The sequence below is a fragment of the Plectropomus leopardus genome, chromosome 8 (assembly GCF_026936395.1).
Source record: "Plectropomus leopardus strain MGB_pleo_1.0 chromosome 8, ASM2693639v1, whole genome shotgun sequence".
In the NCBI taxonomy this organism is placed as follows: domain Eukaryota; kingdom Metazoa; phylum Chordata; class Actinopteri; order Perciformes; family Serranidae; genus Plectropomus; species Plectropomus leopardus.
This window is the reverse complement of record NC_142183.1, coordinates 32854060-32874394: the sequence shown is the minus strand read 5'-3', so window position 1 is coordinate 32874394 and position 20335 is coordinate 32854060. Positions and strand designations below refer to the sequence as shown.

Below are 20335 nucleotides of genomic sequence, written 5' to 3'. Positions count from 1 at the left end.
ATTGAAGACTTCTTGCAGTGGCTTGTTGAGTGAGATAGTTGAAGCTCTGCACCGCTGTCTCTTTCCTCTGAGCAGGGCGGAGAAACACCACACACTAAAGTTAAAGGCCAAAAATGAGACTCCAACACTAAGCTGAAATGAAACGAGTGCTCATAACTTCAGTAAATAACATAAATTAACAGTCTAATGCTGCATTTTCGTTTATGGTGTGTGGTGTTTTTCACCAAGTTTTGCAGCCCCTCGTGACACACACGGAGCTTGGCAGAGTAAAGAGACCGAGACAGCTGAGTGGAGGAGAGTTAATGAAGGCTGCACTCTGCTTTACTCCGCATGAACGTAAAAACAACAGCTGATATAAAATAAAGGATCTAATCACTTTTATAAGTGAAATAGCCTATCCCAATCAGTCAAAAAATGCCTTGATTGGCCCAGATCCCGATGTTTGAGATCCAAACACGACATACCTAGTTTTTTGCTGTGAACTTGAAGCCTGGTCGCAAAACGTGACAAAAAGCGGTCACACATTATCGGTATGGATGGCCAGGGGAGTGTGTGTGTAACGTTTCATGTTTGTAAGTCTTTTTTGTGTCCCTCCATCAAAGGGAAGGGAGCCATCAGAGATGGGAAAAAACAAAACGTGGATGCGTCTCATGCTGTTGGCTTAAAATACTGACCTGACAATTTATACTTGATGTTTTGTACATCACAAGTGGAAAAAGTGGCATTACATCAAGTATTTTTTTTTTATATCACCATCCCCTAGTTCTAAGGTAAGGAAAACATAATTCTTACTGTTGGGTGATTATACAATAATAAAACATAGTTATAAATATTATATGCCATTTCTGCTAATAGATACCCCTTACTCCCACACTCTGGACCTTTAATTGCCAGAAATATTTTTTATATATCCATATTTAAATTTCTTCATATCAAAATGAGTCAAGCTCTTCTGTGTGAAAGTCCACAGTTACAAATCTTTAAATCTACCACTGAACCAAATACTGTCTTTTCCGTTTTACCTGCACTTACCTGTCAGCAAAACGTAGTAAACTAACTCACTCCAATAACCATATTCCCATCTAAAACCTACCTCTGCACAGAAAAACATATACACTTCTTGTTTTAAAGTATTTTTTAAAGTACAATCCTTGAATAAAGAAAAAGATCATTTGTCTGAAATCGGCCTTAATGTTGTTTAAAAATCATTTTGAAAAGGTCTGTAAAATCCTTAAATTTCAGTGCCTGATACTCATAGACACCCTGGTTATGTCTCAGGACTAAACTCAGTTTGTGTCCAGTGGTCTCTGTATTTAAAACACAGTCACATTAGGTCAAACAGAGTACACTCAACTGTAGAATTTCAGCCAAATATATCCAGAAAAAAAGCAAAGTGCAGAGGCTACCGATTGACCTTGAAACAGAGATAACTTGTAACAGATGGTCAGCACAAACTGCAGCAAACATGCGCGCGTGTGTGTGTGAGGTATAGGAAGGCATCGATCAGCAAGTTCACTAGGTCACTGAGTAAATGGAAGGGGTGAAAGGGACAAGGGCTTAAAGGCAGGTGAGTAAACAGAGAAATCTCTTATCTCAAAGTGTGAGAAAGAAAAACATTTGTTCATTTTGTCTGGAGGCTACTTTTGGTGTTATGTGTCAGACTTATTGAGGAAATATAAAAGAATGAGTGATTGAATATGTAATTTGGCTCTAAAAGATTAAAGGCATACTATTCTAAAGGCTACTTTTACATCTGTGCACAGTCAGGTGTCAGAGAGAATATAAAAGTCTTCAGTGGACCAGCTGAGTTAAATCCATGTGGCAGCCGATGGAAAAATGCTAAAATTCGGGGTGTAGATCCTCTTTGTTTCGCACGAGGGAAAATCCAGTAGCTGTAACATTTTCAGCAGTGTAACCTCCACGCAAGAGTTGCATCAGAAATTCAGGATTTTGAACCCGGTGTTCAGGTGTTAGAAACGCTTTATCAAGTGTCTCACGCAAAGTAAAGTGACACTGTATAGACAAGCAACGAATTCATTGTTCAGCTACAGGTGGAGACGGTGCGGGGGCTTTTAAAGCCTTGTTAAAACTGTATCGCCAGGCCTGATGTGAAATACTGTGTAGTCTCGCACCCACGTGAGAAAGAAAGAACAGGATATGGAGATTTGACAAATAAAAATAAATCAAATACAGAGCGCTTTACATCTCCAGAGCTTTGAGGTTTGGATTGTCTTGCTTTGGGTAAAACAGGCTGCCCTCTTTGTCAGGAACAATACTTCCAGGCGTGTTGTAACCGAGGAGATTGAGTGAATAAATACCAGTTGGGTTCTTTATTTAAATCCAAGTAAAGCCACCAGCTAGCTAAATATATTCACTCATAGATCCTCTCCATGAGCCCTGCAAGGCTCCCAAAGCCAAAGATCTGAGGAGGTTTGTTGTTGTAGCCCGCAGCTACGCATCGATCTATCAGAAACTTCACTGGTCCAGTTAATCACCTTATTCCTGGAGAGAGACAGCGAGAAACAACAAGCCAGAGGCGAGGAAAGGTCCTGCTTTTTGTTCGACTAATTCATTTTAATTGTGGGGTTTCAGTGCTTGAAGATTAATTAATGGCTGATATTTGCTGAAATTGGGTTTATTGTTTTTGTTTTGTTATTGTAATTGATGTAGTCATGTACAAAATTGACTCTGAGTTGACGGAGGGAGGAAAAGAAGATGAGATGAGAAGGGAGAAGGGAGGGGAGGAAAGGCTTCACTGACAAACCTAATCACCCCATTCTTTTACTGAAAGGAGGGGAAGTACGAATGGATATAAAGGAGTGAACGCAGGCCAGGGTGAAGAGAGAGGATAGGGAGGAAACAAGGGGAGGGAGGGATAAAGAAAGAAGATAAAGAGAAAATAGAGAGCTTTTTTTTCTAATTTGAATAACAAGAAAAAAGCTCCTCTCCTCCTAGCAGAATGAGAGGAAGAGAAAAAGCAGATTGAGGGAAGACAAGTCGGGGTCAGAAGAGTGGAGGTTTAAGCGGGTGAAAGAGTAAAGCTGGAGAGCGTTTTCAAGCTGTATCGATTAGTACAGTCTATCATTTATCCTGTGCTTTTTATCCCCTGTAAAGTACTTCACTAACCTTGTTTATATACTATATATAGCCTTGTAAAAAAGTCTCTATATATAAAGAATATGATGGTATCATTATTATTTGTCCTACACTGTAAAATCTAAAAAGCTGATCTTGCTTAAAATATCTAGAAAACTGTTTGCCTTAAAAAAGAAAAGTAAAAATAACAAGTAATATTCCTTTATATTCGATTTATACCTCATTGTTAAGTTTGCTACATTCACACTATTTTGTGAAGTTGTTGACAAATGACAATTGAAATGACCTTCAGTAAACCAAGTTAGTGTGACTAAAGTTGATCATGATGAAGAGGCCATTGCTAATAGTGAAGTTAAGAGATCTGCTGAAAAAATATGTCTGACTAGTTTGCAACCAGCAAAATGAAAATCTATAGCACAGTAAAATATGTTTACTGAAGTTGCCAAAACTTTTGATTGATTGATTTACTTAAACTGAATAAAATTAAGTAAATATAACGAAATTTTAATTAGACTTAACAGTTAGATATAAAGTAAACATAAAGTAAAATTAACTTAAATTAAAGAAGCAGCCTGTCAGTTATTTTATTTATTGTGTCATGCCCAGCCTACATGGACTTATAAGACCCCGCCAAAATAGTGTTTAGATATTAAATTCAGTCATGACATTTTAAAAATGTCTTTTCTTCAGGGGAAAAAAGAACTTTCAATTTTTTCCCTAATACTATTCAACTGTTTTTTCTCTGATATTAGCATTTGATTATCAAAATGTCATATATTTTTTTCAAACAATTGACCTGTTTAACTGTAGTCATATTAGTGGTGTTATTTATAGTTGAAGCAGTTTTATTTCGTCAGCTGCTATAAAGAGACAAGTTCCCTCCCCTTCCCTTTTAACCAATGGGACATTATTTTGGAGAGAAAAAAAAGCATTGTATTGAACAGCAGGAGATAAATACATTTTAATCCCTTTTGAATTGTGCCTTGACTGACACTTATGGTATTTGTCAATTTAAAAGATAATTTTGTGATTCAAGAAAGTTGTAGTTTGTTCTTGATTTGTTCTAGTACCGTTTAGGTATGTATCAAATCTGTCAGTGAGCTACATCTCTCACACTAAATATATAAGCACCAACACCATCATGGCTGTTACCCTGTCATATTTCACTCTGTTCTTACAGGACGATTAAAAAAGTATTAAAAGATGTAAAAAATCACAAGTCTCCGGCTTTGCAAAAGCAGTGAGTTGGATTCATAAAAGTTTGCATGCGAACCGGCTCTGCAGGGTGTCAGTGGCATCACTTGTGCGACCTTTGGGTGTATAGTCTTTCTATTTACATATTTTCACAGTTTTATACTTTAACAGTTTCATGACACATTGTATTAAAATAACATCCTTATTGACTGCAAAATTATCTTTTAAAAGTAGTACAAACATGTAAAATGTGTGGTTCAATTTAAACAGGATCAAACTGACCATGGGTCAACTGGTAGAGAAGAAACTTTTCCTTTTTGTGTTATTAAATACCCAGACTGTGGCACTGAAGAAAATAGTGCACATGGCTGTTCTGTGTGTTTGTTAATAAAGTGAATCTTTTTTAATAAAGTGAATAATCTGTTAGAGACGCATTGAAAGCAGATCTCTGTCATCATTCATCTTCACTGAATATCACAGATTTATCAAACAGCCTCACGTTTGCCTTTTATCATGAACATGTCTGACAAAACACACACTCTCTGACATCCATCATCATGTTGGTCATATACACGCTCTTGTGTCTCAAATGAATTATGTTAAAGTCTTTGATGCTATGGAAACACATGCTGGCAAAATCCTGTATGTCTGCACAATAATAGAGCAAAAATACCCAATTACCTGCATCCTATAATTATTAACATTTGAGTTCAATCAATGCAATAATAACACTGTACTCAGGATTTAAACTGAATATATTAATAGAACTTACGGTTTCTGTGTGTGTGTGTATTGACAGGTGTCTGACAAGCCCAAAGCCAGAGGCACAGCCCTAAGGTAAGACAAATGGCCGAACTCTGAGCTGTAACATTGTGATTTATTTATCTCAGTGGTACCATCTATTGTGTCGGAGCAGCAATGTTCACATTTTACATATAAAAGCTTATTATTTGTGGTCAGATACGTGTTGTTTTGGTTGAGAGAAATGTAGGTGTAATGTAGACATTTAGCTAAAGCATCATTCCTCAGCTGTGTATTATCCGGTGGCCACTGTGTCTTTGGCAGAGCATAAAGTCAGTGTGTGACTTTCAGCATCAAACAAACAATGTACTATAAATAAATGCTCTTTGCCCTGAAACATACAATTGAGGCAACAATGGTCAGTGTTGGATGAATCTCTGTAGCTGCGGTTGGAAGCTCTGTTAAGGTCAAAGACGTCACTGTGACCGTGTATCATGGTAAAATCTAAAAGATGAAGAGGCCGAGGTTACTGGATGCTTTTTAAGTGTTTGAGTGTGGTTCAGAGATTCTGTCTGGGATCAGTAATGTCTGAAGGTTATTGCAAATACAGCCACTATTAAGCTTTCTGGAGGTGTAGTGGCTCTAATTCACTGAAACATCTGTGATGGCAGGTGCCCACTTGATAACCCCAGTCAGCAGCCCGCTCTCTCACACTCAACTCTGTGCTGTTTGAAATTAGGCAGCAGATGTCCTCTATACTCACTATTTGTAGGTTAGTGCATAAATCTCTACACATCCGAGCCGCATGTCTGCACTCACCTGGGATTATTGTTGAGACATAAAATCCTTGGCATCATACCGTCGCACATATATACATACATAATGATAGAAGGTCAGTTAGTAAGATTTCATCAGCCTTCTTTTTACTAAAGGTAGTCTCATTATGGCTTAACACAAGTTGAACATGTGACTTTCATCAAAAACAGAACATATGGTGAACACATGGCTGGATATCAAATAAAAAGCTTTGCTTTGGCTGTGAAATTAGATTTTTATTAAATTTGTTTAGATGTCTGTGGAACCCTCCTCTTGCTTTGAATTAAAACATTGTACTTTTACATTGTTTTTTTTGTACAGTTTTGAGGTACTTGTACTTGAATGACTCTTTCCATTTTATGCTACTTTCTCCTTCTACTTCTTTAAATCGCAAAGATAAATATTTTACTTTTTAGTGTATTGTTATTCAACAGCTAAAGTTGCATGTTACCTTCCAAATGTAATGTACAATACATGTTTTCCCATTACAAAATATGTACTTTTATATGTTAAACAGCACTGAATTCACTGCTGTTGATTAAAGACATACTTATTAAGTGATACTTGATTATTAAGATATGCTAACCCCCAAAATAATTGTTATTTAACCTTTATTCATACAGGTAATCTCATTGAGACAGGGGTCTCATTCTTAGACCTGTTTCGGACAGGATACAATATAATAACAATGAGTTACAGACACACAGAATCATCAGTACAGTACATACAACATTTAGATGAAAGTGACAAGTGGAAGATCAGATTAAAAATCTTTAAAACAGGAACAAGTTTCCAAAGATGCTTTTTCCAGTGCCCTTGAAATAAATTTTAAAACCACTCCTTGGATCAAGCTGGACAGCTTCAGATTGTGCTGTAGTGTGTTCCAGGTTGAAGGGTCAAAGTAAGAAAATGCCTTTTTGCCAAGTTTTGTATGTACGGAGGGAACACTGAAGGTAATAAAGGCTGTGACTGCATTGTTTGAGTGACATGCAGGAAGATAAATATGTTGGCAGAAGTCCAAGGATGGATTTGTAGATGAAGTTATTCCAATGCATAAGTCTACACATCGTTTTGCAAATCAGTTACTCACCTTGTGTTTGGCTGCATTTGTATTGAAAACTTTGTATTTCTCAAATGCCTCCATGATGAATGAAGAAGTCACAACAGAGGATTTTTTTTTGTTTGTTTGTTGAAGTTTATTTTGGGGGGAAATTTTTAGCCCTTTCTGACTGGGAACTGAACTGATAATGAAATCCTCTCCCTCCATCTCCAGATGCCATTTACAAAAACAGTCATTTTACTTTGCTGGACATGGGAGCTACTGCCTCCCTCTGTAGTTTCTGTGTGTTACTGTGTGACTTCTGTGTTTTAAATGGTCAGTTTTGAGCCACCACAGTCACACAATAACACAAACTAACAGATTAAGGCAGCACAGCAAGGTTAAATTGCTGTTTTTGTCAACGGAGTCTGGTGGCTTTGAAGAGATCATTGATAAGTTTAGCTTTCCTTTCAGTTCCCCATTAAATCAGGCTGTTTGTGTAGGACTCAGCATAGAACTGGATTATACTGGACAAGTTATGTGAGTTTTGCTGCTGTTAAACCCACAAACCCCCATGACTTTAATTATTTAATAGAGAACTTTGCCCGTTCTGGGATTCTTCATTCACCGTTGAGGCATAAGAGAAAAAAAAGTTTTCTTCACAAATTCAACCTAACACAAGGTGAGTCACTGAAATAAAAATGAACATTTAGGGGGTGAAGTATTCCTTTAAAGCTTCTTAAAGAAAAAAAAGACAAAAGAGGCAAATCTATAGCAGTGTAAGAGGTTTTTTATTCTGCAATTTAAAATCAAAACGTAACAATATAGACCCAATTTGACCGCGAATATAAAATAATAGGCCCCATCTGATTATCAGTGGCAGAAAATAGCAGAGAATATTTAAGCAGTTCAGGGTCAATGAAAGCATGGTTCTGCTTTTCTTATTTCAAAGTGGAGTGTGAGGCAGAAGACTCTTTGTCCTTGTCAGTCATCCCAGCAGGGGGATCGGAGCTGCTGTGGTGCACATTGGAAGAATTTCTTTTGTCATATTGGTAGCAATGTACTCACTTCATTACCCATAAATCATGTAGTGTGATGTCAGTACAGGCTCGGAGCATGATGAAAAAAATGATTGTCATGATTCAAACATCTCTGGAGAGGAAGTAGTGCTTGTTTGTTGGTGTTTTTTTGAGAGCCCTTGTATTGTCTATTCTTACACCAGGGGTCTCATTAAGCACAAGTTTTCTGGATGCTCCCTGTTTGTAGTTAACACTCACGTAACAGGCTCGAGACAATGTCCAGGAACAATTGTCCATGCTAACTTTTCTTGTGTTTGTCATTTTTGGAAGTGATAAATTCCATTTCCATTTTCCACAGTTACAGTCTGTGTGAGCTTTCATGTTGTGATACATTATTGTCTTCCCGTAACATCTTGGGGGAACATGTCACCTAATTAATCATTAGAAAAAATGTTAGTAGCATTTGTAACATCACAGAACATTGGAGAGAATTGGTGTAAACAGCTGATTTTGGCACCAAGATCAATTTTTCATAAGTTGATCTTTTGCTTGGAATGTGTTGTAAAGCTCAGACTGGTGCATAAGAATATAAGAATCTTTTATAAATGAGGCTTGTTGTGTTCACAGACTGAAGGCATTAGTATGCAAGTCTGGTGTGTGACTGCGTGTGTGTGTGTGTGTGTGTGTGTGAGAGAGAGAGAGAGCAAGCGTGTGCTGTGTGTCTGTGTGTGCCCCAGGCCATGTGTTACTCTGCTACCGCTAATGAGCCCATTCACTCTGCAGCCCAATCTACTGAGCACCACACACACACATACACATATCCGGGGGGACGCTGGGACTAGAGATGCTGCGAGCGATCCACTGGCTATATCCCCCATGGAGAGCAACACACACACACACACACACACACACACATACACATACTCTCTCTCACCCACACTCCTCACACCATCCATACAGACACACACATTTTTTTTTAATCCTTGCTCTGACAACCTCACCCACATACCAATCGTTATCCTGCTGCCACACACACACACACACGTACAACCACCCACCCTATCCATCCCACTGTAGCGTATGTTCGACCGTGTCATTTTTATATTTATGCTCTGTAATCTTTAAAATCGTTGTGCTGTCTGCTTCTCTGTATTTTCTTCATTATATCCAATCTTTTATCATGTCTACTCTGGTGAGGAAAAGAGCCTGGAGTTATTTAGATCTGTCTTTTTATTCTAATTGTATTAGCAGTAATAGCATTAACTCGTGACCACATGAGTTGAAAATGTTTCAACTTGAGTGAAGAAGTTGTGCTTGTCCTGAGGCTTTTTCACATGCAGAGACAACAGGAGAGGGAAAGATCATCCAAAGTCTCAGCATACTCAAATGGTCATTGCATACATTGTTAGCAAACCACAAGTAATGTATATACTTTGAGGGCCTTGACTTTTGGGGGCAAAAAGACTCCAAAAACAATACAGTTGTACAAAAATGATGCAACACACTTGGTAATTTAAAAAAAACCCAGCAGTTTTCATCGGTAATACTTGGAGCTAGAAGCTTGATGGTGTGTCAGTTAGGGCTGCCCCTTGAAAGCTGGAGATTCAAATCATCAGTCCGACACCGTCAGTCGTCTGAGATTGCCTGAAGTCGAGCAGTCATGTTTTTTTCTCTGTGCAGTGTACTTTTAGGGATGTTTTGGTCCTCAGATTTTGCTGAGGAGTGAGTGCTCTTGACTTTCGCACTAGTCTTTGGCACAGAGAGTTGTGGACGTGCAGGCAGCAGCACAGAGAAGAGTGGAGAGAACTTCTTATTAGAATTTACAGCTCACAGCACTTTTGTTTGAATGTCCTGTGGAGCCTGTCGAAGTTTTAAAACGTATGGAAAACAAAATGTCAAATATTTGTATCGAACAGCCAAATCTGATTTTGACTGGCATATTTCTGAGTCGATGCAGCCCTATTGTCAATATGCTGTACAACTGTTTGGCCTGTTAAAATAGATGCCGTTAGAAATCAGACATCCCTGGGGTAAGAAGATGTAGCCTCAGTCTTTTTCCAAGCAGGTGGAGGAGATAACCCTAAAACAGCATGGGTTTATGAGCAAAATTTCAACAAATTAGTCTTTACTTTTCAGTATTATGATAGCCGTGCTTACAATGCATTAACAGCAGACGCTAATAGAAGTTTACTTGTTAATCAGTAATTTTTAGAATGATTGAACTGCGGGAACCTGCTGAAAAAGAAATCATCTCATTTGTCTTCTCCTGTACTGTAACTCATCAGAGATGAATGTTCTTACAATCATGATCATTCATACAAACATGTCAGCAGGATGAAAACACAGACAGGTTAAGCAGCATGGATGCACTCTGCCTGTCAGGAGCATCAAGTGTGACATGAGTTCAAATGTGATGCACTTCTTCAAACAGCGTCACTCCTGCTGCTGTCAGGGAGCATTACACTACATATGTAGGAATGGAAACCTATTATAGCCTTCCCCACAGTACTGCCCCGGGCAAACACACTACACACACACTACACACACAACCACAAATACACAGACACATGCGCACACTGCTGAATGGAACCCATCAGCAACTATGCCTGTAAAAAAAGTGAAAAGTTTTATTTTTCGGACAAGAAATTCATGATTTATGACACACAATCAGCCATCCACAGTAAATGATGTGATTGTGTCTGATATAGAAAAACAATCTAAGTATTTTTCAAGTATATTTATAACTTGTCTAATTATACAATACATCTTAATACAGTGTGTAAGATGATTTATTCTGAGTGAAGAGAGGAGAGGAAACACTTAAGTGATGATTAAGAAACACACTCACCACACAAAGATAAAAGATGCATGCATATGTCGTGGGTCTTCCTCTGCATTTAGTTGTACTGACTAAGAACCACACTCCGCAGGACTGTCTTTAATAGCAAGGCATCAGAAGTAGCATCATAACTTCCCCGTGATTGTAGCAAAACAAAGCCTCCTCGGGGTCTGTCTTTTATAAACACTCTCTGTGCCTGTGTAATACCAGGAAGAACTCTAGCATTTAATGCTATTTAGCACATTGCTCACCAAAGTTATACACTAATTAACAGATTTATGCATTAAAATAAATGAAAATGAAAATGCATTCACATTAAAGGATCATTTTTCCACTGAGTCAAAAATATATATTTTTTCTTACTCGCAGTGCTATTTATCAGTCTAGATTGTTTTGCTGTGAGTTGCCGAGTGTTTAGCATCTCAAGCGGAGTGCCATCTAGTTCCATTATATTGGCAAGAAGGCAGATGGAGACATAAAATTAAATGCTTTTCAATGTATGTAATATTCATTCATTGGGTAAAAAAAGAAAAAAATTCAAATTATGGTTAATGTTTTGTACATCTTCACTTTGCCAGTATGATCTCAGCAGAAATCAGCATGTTGGCTAATGCCAATATCTACTGATACCGATAATGAGCAGATATTATCATGAAACCCTACTAATAATATATTAGTAAAGCTTCATAAAATGTACAGAACAAAAGGTAAAATCACAAAGGAAAACTGTTAAACTGTATTTCTGCTTCTCAAGTCTCACTACACAGTAGAAAGCTCTCTTTAGGAAGATTCTAACTTTATTACATTTCGAAAAAATATCTAGTTTCAAGGCCAAATTGGTTCATCTTCAAATACAGAAGTATCAAACAGACTCAGGTGTGTCATTGAATAGTCTCAGTCCCTCCCCTGGGTGGTAATCTCTACTCTTCAAAATAAAAGTTTTTGCTAAATCCACATAACAATTTACAGGCATTCATAATGCCCTTCAAAATGAATGCTATCCCTCCACTTCTGCACCAGTGATTCCAAAAGCTTTCCATATCTCTGGTAGACTGTAATAGTGCAAGTGCAATAATTTCATAAATCCCCTCCAAAGGCTCCATATATCATAGTTTTACATGCACCCCGAGTCAGACAAACAAGCACACATGCAAGTATGCATGCAAACACACGCACACTCATGCCTGAGTGTACACACACACACACACACACACACACACACACACACACACACACACACACACACACACACTGCAGAGAGTGTGAGTGATTGAGAGAGAGACAGAGAGAGAGATTGTAAAGCCAGCTGTGCAGCGGGAAGCCCTGCCAAGTTGAGGGCAGAAGCAGCGAGCTGAAGGCAGATGATAAGATGACAGATGAACTGAGCCCAGATGGCCTCCACATCTTCACTTCACAGCCCTGTAATACCGTTCTAATTCTACGTATTTTCACTCACTTCTTCAGTCATTTTGAAGAAGCTATATTTACCTGTTTTCCAGCATGATCCTCCTGCTTCACACTCGGTTACATCTCGTCTCTGCTGGCTGCAGTTTATCTCAGCCGTGGCCTGTCTGGCTCAGAGCCATGTGCTCCATTGTTTTCAGAGGCTGATCAATTCAGTTTTCCAGCCGAGGCGATTGGGAGGAGAAATAAATGCTGTAACTGTCTATTGTCTGTTAATTGTCCTCCTTATGTTCAGTTCCTGCTGGTTAATTAATGGTGACACAGTCCAAACTGAGCTGTACAGTGTAACACAGATGGACCCCGGAGGGTTTCAAAGAGCACATGGAGGAAGACTGATTATAGGATGCTAATATCTGCTCACTTTCTCAAATCATGCATGAGGAATGGGACCATACAGTAAATGATTAATTGATCCCATCACTCAATATCTGGATAATATTGTAAACCATCTAAATACAACAAGTCAATACATGTTTATGCAACATAACCAGTGATATCTGCAAAGTCTAATATTACTGATTGTTCTGACAGAAGAATACAATCAATGTATGCAGGGCTTAAGCCAAGATTTGGAAATACTGAGGCTCTCTCCCTTTTTTTTTAATAATTAATTTAACTGCCAAATGTTTTACTATTATATGTTTCTGCAAGAATTTAACTCCCTGCTTTGTGGTCTAAATGTTAGTTCAAAGCCCTCTCTACTCCGCCAAAAATGTATTTCTAAATCACTTTTATACTAATTAGTTTTTTGTGTAAAACCAACAATTTCAAAGAAATTTAGTCTTTAAAATGCCAGATTTTGCCTCAAGAAGTGAAGAATTTATACTCTGTCATTTATAGGGATGAGTTAGTAAACCATTATTTGCATCTGTGTTTATATTTGTTCAACCAACTAAATCACTTGTATTTGTATCGGTTCCTAGAATGGGCAGAGTTTAACCAAACATGGGTGGGCGTTGTTATTTAAACCTGAAAATAATATGGGTTGATCAGAAGTTGCTATATTTATTATTTATTAGAAAAATATTTGCAAAACAGCCTCAGTATTTAGCACCCGCGTAGAATTAGAGACTGAACACAGCTACCAAAATGAGGATTTGCCTTTATCAGGAGTACAGATATCGACACATTTCATTTGGATGATACTTGTTCTTGTAAAGAGTGGATTGTTTCTTCTAGATACTCATTTAATGCGAGCATTGGGTTCATTTAACTCCCAAATGTCCTAAAATATGAGAGGACATGAGTTATGGCCAGGTATGTATATATTATATTAAAGACTTCTTATGTGTTTCCTTATTTTCTGTCATATATACAGTATAATGTTATGATGTCAAATGTGGATAATAAATGTGGCCAAAGTTTCAAATAGTGAGGGAAACGTTACACGATGATTTTGGACATCATCACTATCAGCAGATACTGGCTTTGAAAATGAAATATCTGAATCAGCCAACACACTGATTTCTGCCTACATCACAAACTGATGTATCATTTTCTATTGACAAAATTAACATGTACAAAAACTCAAGCCCTCAGTTAAAGTATTGTTTTTATTTTGCACAATGTGTGACTATATTCATTGTATTTACGTCATGATAAGGGCATGCATAATATGGTGTTAATTCCACTAAAGAAGACACTTGATCACTAAAATTAGGTGGGGAAAAAGTGGATGTGTCGGTGTTGGTTATTGGCCAAATGAGTTTGGATCCCAAGTAAACGTATGTCGAAGTAATTCCTGTTCAGGCCGTTTTCAACAAAGTATTTTTTTATTTCATATTTTTACAAAAACAAGCAAATGTCACCTAATGACAGATTTCTTGTGTGGTCATCTGCTCCAGGTACACAACTGAAATTTATTTGGCATTACATTCACTGCTACATGTAGCTACATGCAAATGCCAAGAAAACATTTAACCTTGGTTGCTGATTTTGTTAATTTTTCCTTAATTTCAGATCACATTTCTGTTCGAACATGTTGTGTTTAGAGGCATTTATTGGTTATTTTTCACAGCAGAAAGTGCTGCTACACTCCGTTAGAGTCATTCAGTCACCCCATTATAGCATGTAAACACAAAAGACAAATATGACCCTGAAAATGCGCATAATATGTACACTTTAAAGCTACTGCATTCAAGACAGGTTTTTTTTCTGTTATTCTAGTACAAGTACACGTGTCCCTGCTGGTTGTATAACTACATTACTGTTGTTTTGGTCAAGGGAATTTTATCAGTAATCAAAACTCCATCCGTGTGTTGAGTGTTTTCATTATGCTGTTAATGTATTTCTAGAAACCTAGGAAATAAGAGACTATTTCTAAAGAAAACAACAAGGGTGGTGGAGGTTGAGGAGTTTGTTGGGGAGGCAAGAGCCTTCAGGATGCAATCAATAGATACAGGTGGTAAACAAGAAATTTGCTAATGTCAAGGTTGAACATGCAATGTGTCAGTCCAGAGAGGAAAAACAGTCCTGACATCCCGTCTCAGGCGACCAAACAGCCGGCTGTAGTCTTGGAAGAAGAGCAAAGTGAAGGGTAAACATCCTGTGCGATAAAGAGCAAGTCAGTGTCATGATAAAGCAGCAGCAGTTTGATAGTGTAGCTCTGGAGCTCTCACTTCATGTTTGGTACAAAAGTTTCAAAGGCACAACAGTTCAAATCTGACACAAAGGACAGCTCCAGGAAAAATACAGTTAACTTAAGGGTGGCATTCCAAAAGTACAATTCCTAAAAATAAACAAAGAGGTGGAGGATCACACTACCACCAAAAAGAAAACACACAGGACTGTAACCTGCTACAAATCCCAAATGGACTGACAACTATTTTACTCTAACACATAAACTAACTGTTTTCAGATGTTGGTCATGCATTGTATATATCAGTCATTTCATCCTTTGGTGAAAGATGTAAACATGGGCATGGGAACTAATTTGCATGCTCACATCTGAGCCATTTCAGGGCACAAATGAATTTTTTGTGAAAAAAATTGTAAATATATAGTTTTTAGGGTTTAAATTAATGCTTGGAAAGGGAATTTCAATCATTGTTGCCATATTGCTTCTGGCTACTGACTAGACTAGTCAAGCCAAATATCAGTAGTTCAATTTCAGTTAGTAAACTAATGTATTATCTTGTGTTCAGACTTAAAACAGCACTGTGTTAAAAGAAATGCAAGGAACTATATCAGTGACCGAATGTTGTTTTGGTTGACAGTGAGACTTCACCATGTTTCTCTCTCTTAACCTTACTGCAATAACCTTACTTGCCTAAATCTAAAGATGCTCAACCATGTCTTGTGTCTTTTCTTAAACCTAACACCTGTAACCTTAACACCTTTATGTTAAGGATGTAATGTAATTAGTGGGGCCCTAATTCATAGGATATCACTCAAACCTTTGTATTAGGATACATTTTAGTTATACATCAGTGCACAGCAGTTTGTAGAGTTAAGAGACAGGATTTAACAGAGAGTCATCACAGAGACATATTTTCATGATATTGATGATCATGAGGTAAACAGTTCGTGTTTGCGTGTATTTGATTGGCCTTGTGGCAGAAGTTGGTATCTCTGCTGCCCCCACACTTGTTAAAATGAATGAGGAGGATTCTGTATTCCCACAGTAGAGTTATGTGTGTGAACACGACCTAAGAGCAATAAGAAAGACTCCTCTTACTTTCAGGCCATTCCCTTTAACTGATAACACAAGTGAACTGACCTGCATCCACACAACAGCCAGGTAACTCTCAGGTGTGCTGTAAAAAGACATTTATTTGCCTACAGCCAGTTCTCCACTTGACCTTGTTGATGGCACCAACCATGAATACGTGCAGATTTATAAGTCACTGTATTTCAAAGCGTAGCTCCTAGCTTAGCTGCAGCCTTGTAAGTATGTGGGTGCCGTGTGGATCTTGTGAGGCCCGCTGGACATATCAAACCAACAGATCATTTTGTCAAGGCTGTAAGGCTTTCATTTCCCCCTGCTGTGCTTGTGATTTTATCACACAAATAAACAGACAAACACCAAAGCCTCTGCTGGAGCCTGAAGATCTGACAAAGGCTATTTTGTAAGTCTTATCTGTGTTACTTATGCAACATTGACACAGGCATACACAGAGAAAATACAGAGCGAAGGCTCGGCATCCTAAATAAGCTGAAGACCTTTACAGATGGAGAAGATACAGAAAAGGCAGAATGACACCTGTATGAAACACTGATGAGGAAATTGTCTTTAATATAGCATTTATATACTACTAGTGTCATGTGTCCCATCTGTAGTTGTCTGCACAAGCTGGTATAAATTGATTTCCAGCTTTAAGGCACATTTTTTACTAATCAATTTTTAGTTCTTGGTCCTTCCTAATTATAAAGTTCAATCAGATGAAGGATTTTAAGTCATCCAAATCCTGGATTTTAAATTATCAGACAAACCAACTGAGCAAGCATTTGTTACAACTCAGCCCCAGCCACTGCTGTGCTGAACAGTATTGTAAAATTGCTTTATTCAGTGTTTTTAGAGGTTGAAAACACTGGGTCAGTATGTTTTGGAGAGGAAATAGTCCCTGTTGGTAATTCTGACTCCTCTCCTCAATGAACACTGAAGGAGTCCTAACCAAAGAAACTGACTGTGGTGAAGGCATTGCACTGTTTTTCACTATTGTTTGATTGAGACTTCTAGTGGCAGAAAACTGGCAGGTTTGATGTTATGAGTGTGCACAGAATGCTTAATTCACATCATCTATAAGACAGACTGGCATAGCTTGTCTATAAGTGGAGCTTGTGCGCTGTTGCTGTCTGTGGTGCTGAAAACCATGGCAACAGTAAACAATGTGTCACAGCACCCTTTATACCTTTTGGTATGGTTGGCAATTAGCAAATAAAACTAGATGTAGCATGTTTGATGTTTTTTGTCCCCCTTCTGTAAAAACTTTCTCATGAACAGGAGCACTGCTTTTTAAAGAGGGACCAAAAAATTTGGTAACACTTTATGATACAGACCTGAGACCCATAGTGTATTAGCCCGACACTTAACATGTGTGTTCTTGTATGGTGTGATATGTCTTATATAGGGTAGACCTTTCCAGAACATGTGGCATATTTTGACGTTAACCTGGACATATGGGATGTGAAAAGTGAATACACAATGTGTTTATATACCTTTGCAGAATGGCTGCGTAGGCCGTTTGTGGTACCATGTTTCGAAGTTGCCAGGGCGCCCTGGTAGGACATGCAGCTGATGGTCAGCTATTGCTCCATCATGTCATGTGAATAGCACATTTTTGCTGCCACTAATAGCATTTAACAGTCATTTAACAGTCATTTATATTCAGCATGTGCTCCAATAATGTGAAGGTAGCTTTATTTGGTGCATGTTACAGCCCATCGTGCACTGCCCACTGTTGGCTTTCCTATAGAAAAAGCAACATGCATAGACTTCATGTGGCCTGTAATGATGGCATGAGATTGTATTTTTTAAGACTTTCACCAACCCTGAGCTGAGTTCGGTCCGGTTTCATCCAGACTGTTGAGCCACTGGTGCTCCATTTGGCTTATGGGTGCAGCTGCTCGAATTTTGTCCGTTTTATATAAACTGGAAAAATGTAGTGTGTGTATTTCTTTTTTTTTCCTTTTTTTTTTAAAATCGTAATAATGTTATAGTGTATATGCTATTGTCTGTTTTTGTATAGCATGCTTTGAACCTTTTCCTTTGTCATACAGACATTATTTTTTTTAAATTTTATTAACGAATTTCCAACAATTTAATTCATTTATTTTTGGGTTAAGACATTTTTGGCTGCAGCAGCGCCCCAGCTCCCCACTGTGCTTCTCCTGGATAAAGTTTATTTGTCTTAACTTCAACAAAACTTCACAGAAATGTATCTAAAGTGTCCAGTAAAGAGCCAGTCTGTCAGTCTGCACCAGCTGGCACTGCATTTTAATTTGGCACCGGCTACGGCATTAAATTATTTTCGATGGCTGATGGCTGATTCCTGAGAAAAGAAAAAAAAAAAAGGAAAGTGAGCCAGATGTAATGCTTTCACACACATATTCATCTCCTTTCATCTTGTTCCTCCAGCACATACTGTTTGTGTTGCCAGAATAAAATAGGCTAGAGAGCACTCATCTGAAAATCCCATTGAGAGGAGAAGACACTCACGCTTCCCTTTAACTTCACACGGTGCCATTTAAACAAAAACACAAACATATCAGCGTGGGAAATATAGACCCGTCTCGTGCTTCCACTCAGTTTTATCTTTTGGCAAATGAAAACGCAATAAAAGACCTGCATCAGATTTATTAAATGTGCCTTGCATGGTTTTATATAGCATGTACAACCCAGTGGTTTCTCTCATCAAGCAAAAGAGACATTTCATGTTGTAAATAAAGAATGACATGCAGCAGACTTAAATCATACATTCTCTGCTGCACTGGGCTCATACATGACACAGCCCAGAAATCGTATCCAGCATTTCCAGCTCTGATGACACGTGAGAACAGCACACTTCTACAAAACAGCCTCTACGTTGATGTTTGTTCTCACCTTGATTTCTTGCCAAATGTCGTATCGACAATGTGGGCTGGCCCACCAGGGGAAGTGATTTGTTTCCCAGAGTTAAAATGTAGGCGCACATCAAAAGCATCCACCAAATGGTACTACGTTTGTGGCACAATGAGAAGCAGTTGGGCTGAATCTGTGATGCACTGTCTAGACTGGCTGCACATCATGCCCCGATCAGTCTGGATACAGAGGAGGAGAACCCCACATGATGATTATTCTACAGTAAAATAAGTGATAGTTTTTGTTGTATGTGCTGTTTTGTCTGAAAATAAGTCTCCATATACTCTTTAATGTTTATGTCCACAGCCGCAGCTGCCATTATGGGCTCCGTGGTCAAATGTTTCTTACAGTAGTTCTCTTGTCAGTACCTTCTTTTGGATATAAATGAAGAACAGTAATGAGTCTTTTCTACAACAGAGAGCAGTTGCTGACTCACAGCTTTCTTGGCTCCCTTTAGTTTCATATCAAAAGATTCTTTAAAGACAATAAGGGACATTAAAAACAGACCGACACACGAGTCCAGGATATGTCTCTTATCGCCATCTGTCTGGCATCTCTATCTCAGTCATCCACTAATCCATGTATGAACAGGCTGTTCACTGTTTAAAAAACAAAATTGAAACAGTGTGTGACAATTGTGATCCAAGAAACATCACATCTCACTGATTTCAACATATAATCTGTTAAAATATATATTGTCTGCGCTACAGGCAGTGATAGAGGCTTACACAATGCAAACATTATAGTCCAGTAGAAAAGACATATCGTATTTTAAAATAACCCTATAGAGTGCCCTAGAGTTGACAATATTCTGTGGGCCAACCCCTGAAACGTTGCCCTGGTTCCCTCACCAAAAGCTTATGGAATTTTTCCATTGGATTTTGGATCATTGCACAAAATAAGCTCTGTGGTAAACAAACATTTATGATACTTCCATGTTTAGCAAGATAATCTTCACAAACAAACACCACTTTAAAGATTGTTCTTCTGTAGTCTGGTTTAGCCAGTTGTTAGCAACTACCCTTTATAAGACACATAAAAACTTCAAAGTTTACAGTGGGCTATTTACTGATGTACTTTATATTGCGTGACGAAACATGAAAGCCTTTTAAGCTTGTGTTTAACCACAGACCTTATTTCTGGCTCCTGACCAAAACAGACAAATTGAATTGCATAAAATGACTTGCGCATCACTTTAAAAAAATTTCAAGGTCCAATCCAAAGAAGATATTGCACTGGTGATATGACTGTGCAAACAGGTCTATAAAGTTTTGCTTCTGAGTGCGCTTTGCCCTTTTTTGCATCTGATTGCAATCGCCCATGTGGCAAAGAACAAAGGTTGCCTTTGTGCCAAGAACGCAGTAGGCAGAACAATGGAAAGAGAAAGTCAGGAAAATTGAAAATTTCAGCCTGCCAGCTCCAGGTTCTGACCACTCCTGAAAACAGGCAAGGGATTTGATCACTGAGGAGTTTAGACGTGACATTTAAATTACTACTAATTCTCTAATATACATGCTAATATTTTCTGTAATTGTGTGTATCTATCAGAGCTGATTTTTGTGAATGGG

General features: G+C 38.1%; 1 protein-coding gene across 2 annotated transcripts in view; it reads left to right on the top strand.

Annotated features, from left to right (window-relative positions):
• aff2 (ALF transcription elongation factor 2) overlaps positions 1-20335 on the top strand; it is a 201466-nt gene that overhangs the window by 127415 nt on the left and 53716 nt on the right. For both annotated transcript variants that reach the window (XM_088081386.1, XM_042493782.2), the window contains exon 10: positions 5090-5127. In XM_088081386.1, coding sequence (XP_087937512.1) covers positions 5090-5127 — 38 coding nt within the window. The remainder of the gene's footprint in view (positions 1-5089; positions 5128-20335) is intronic.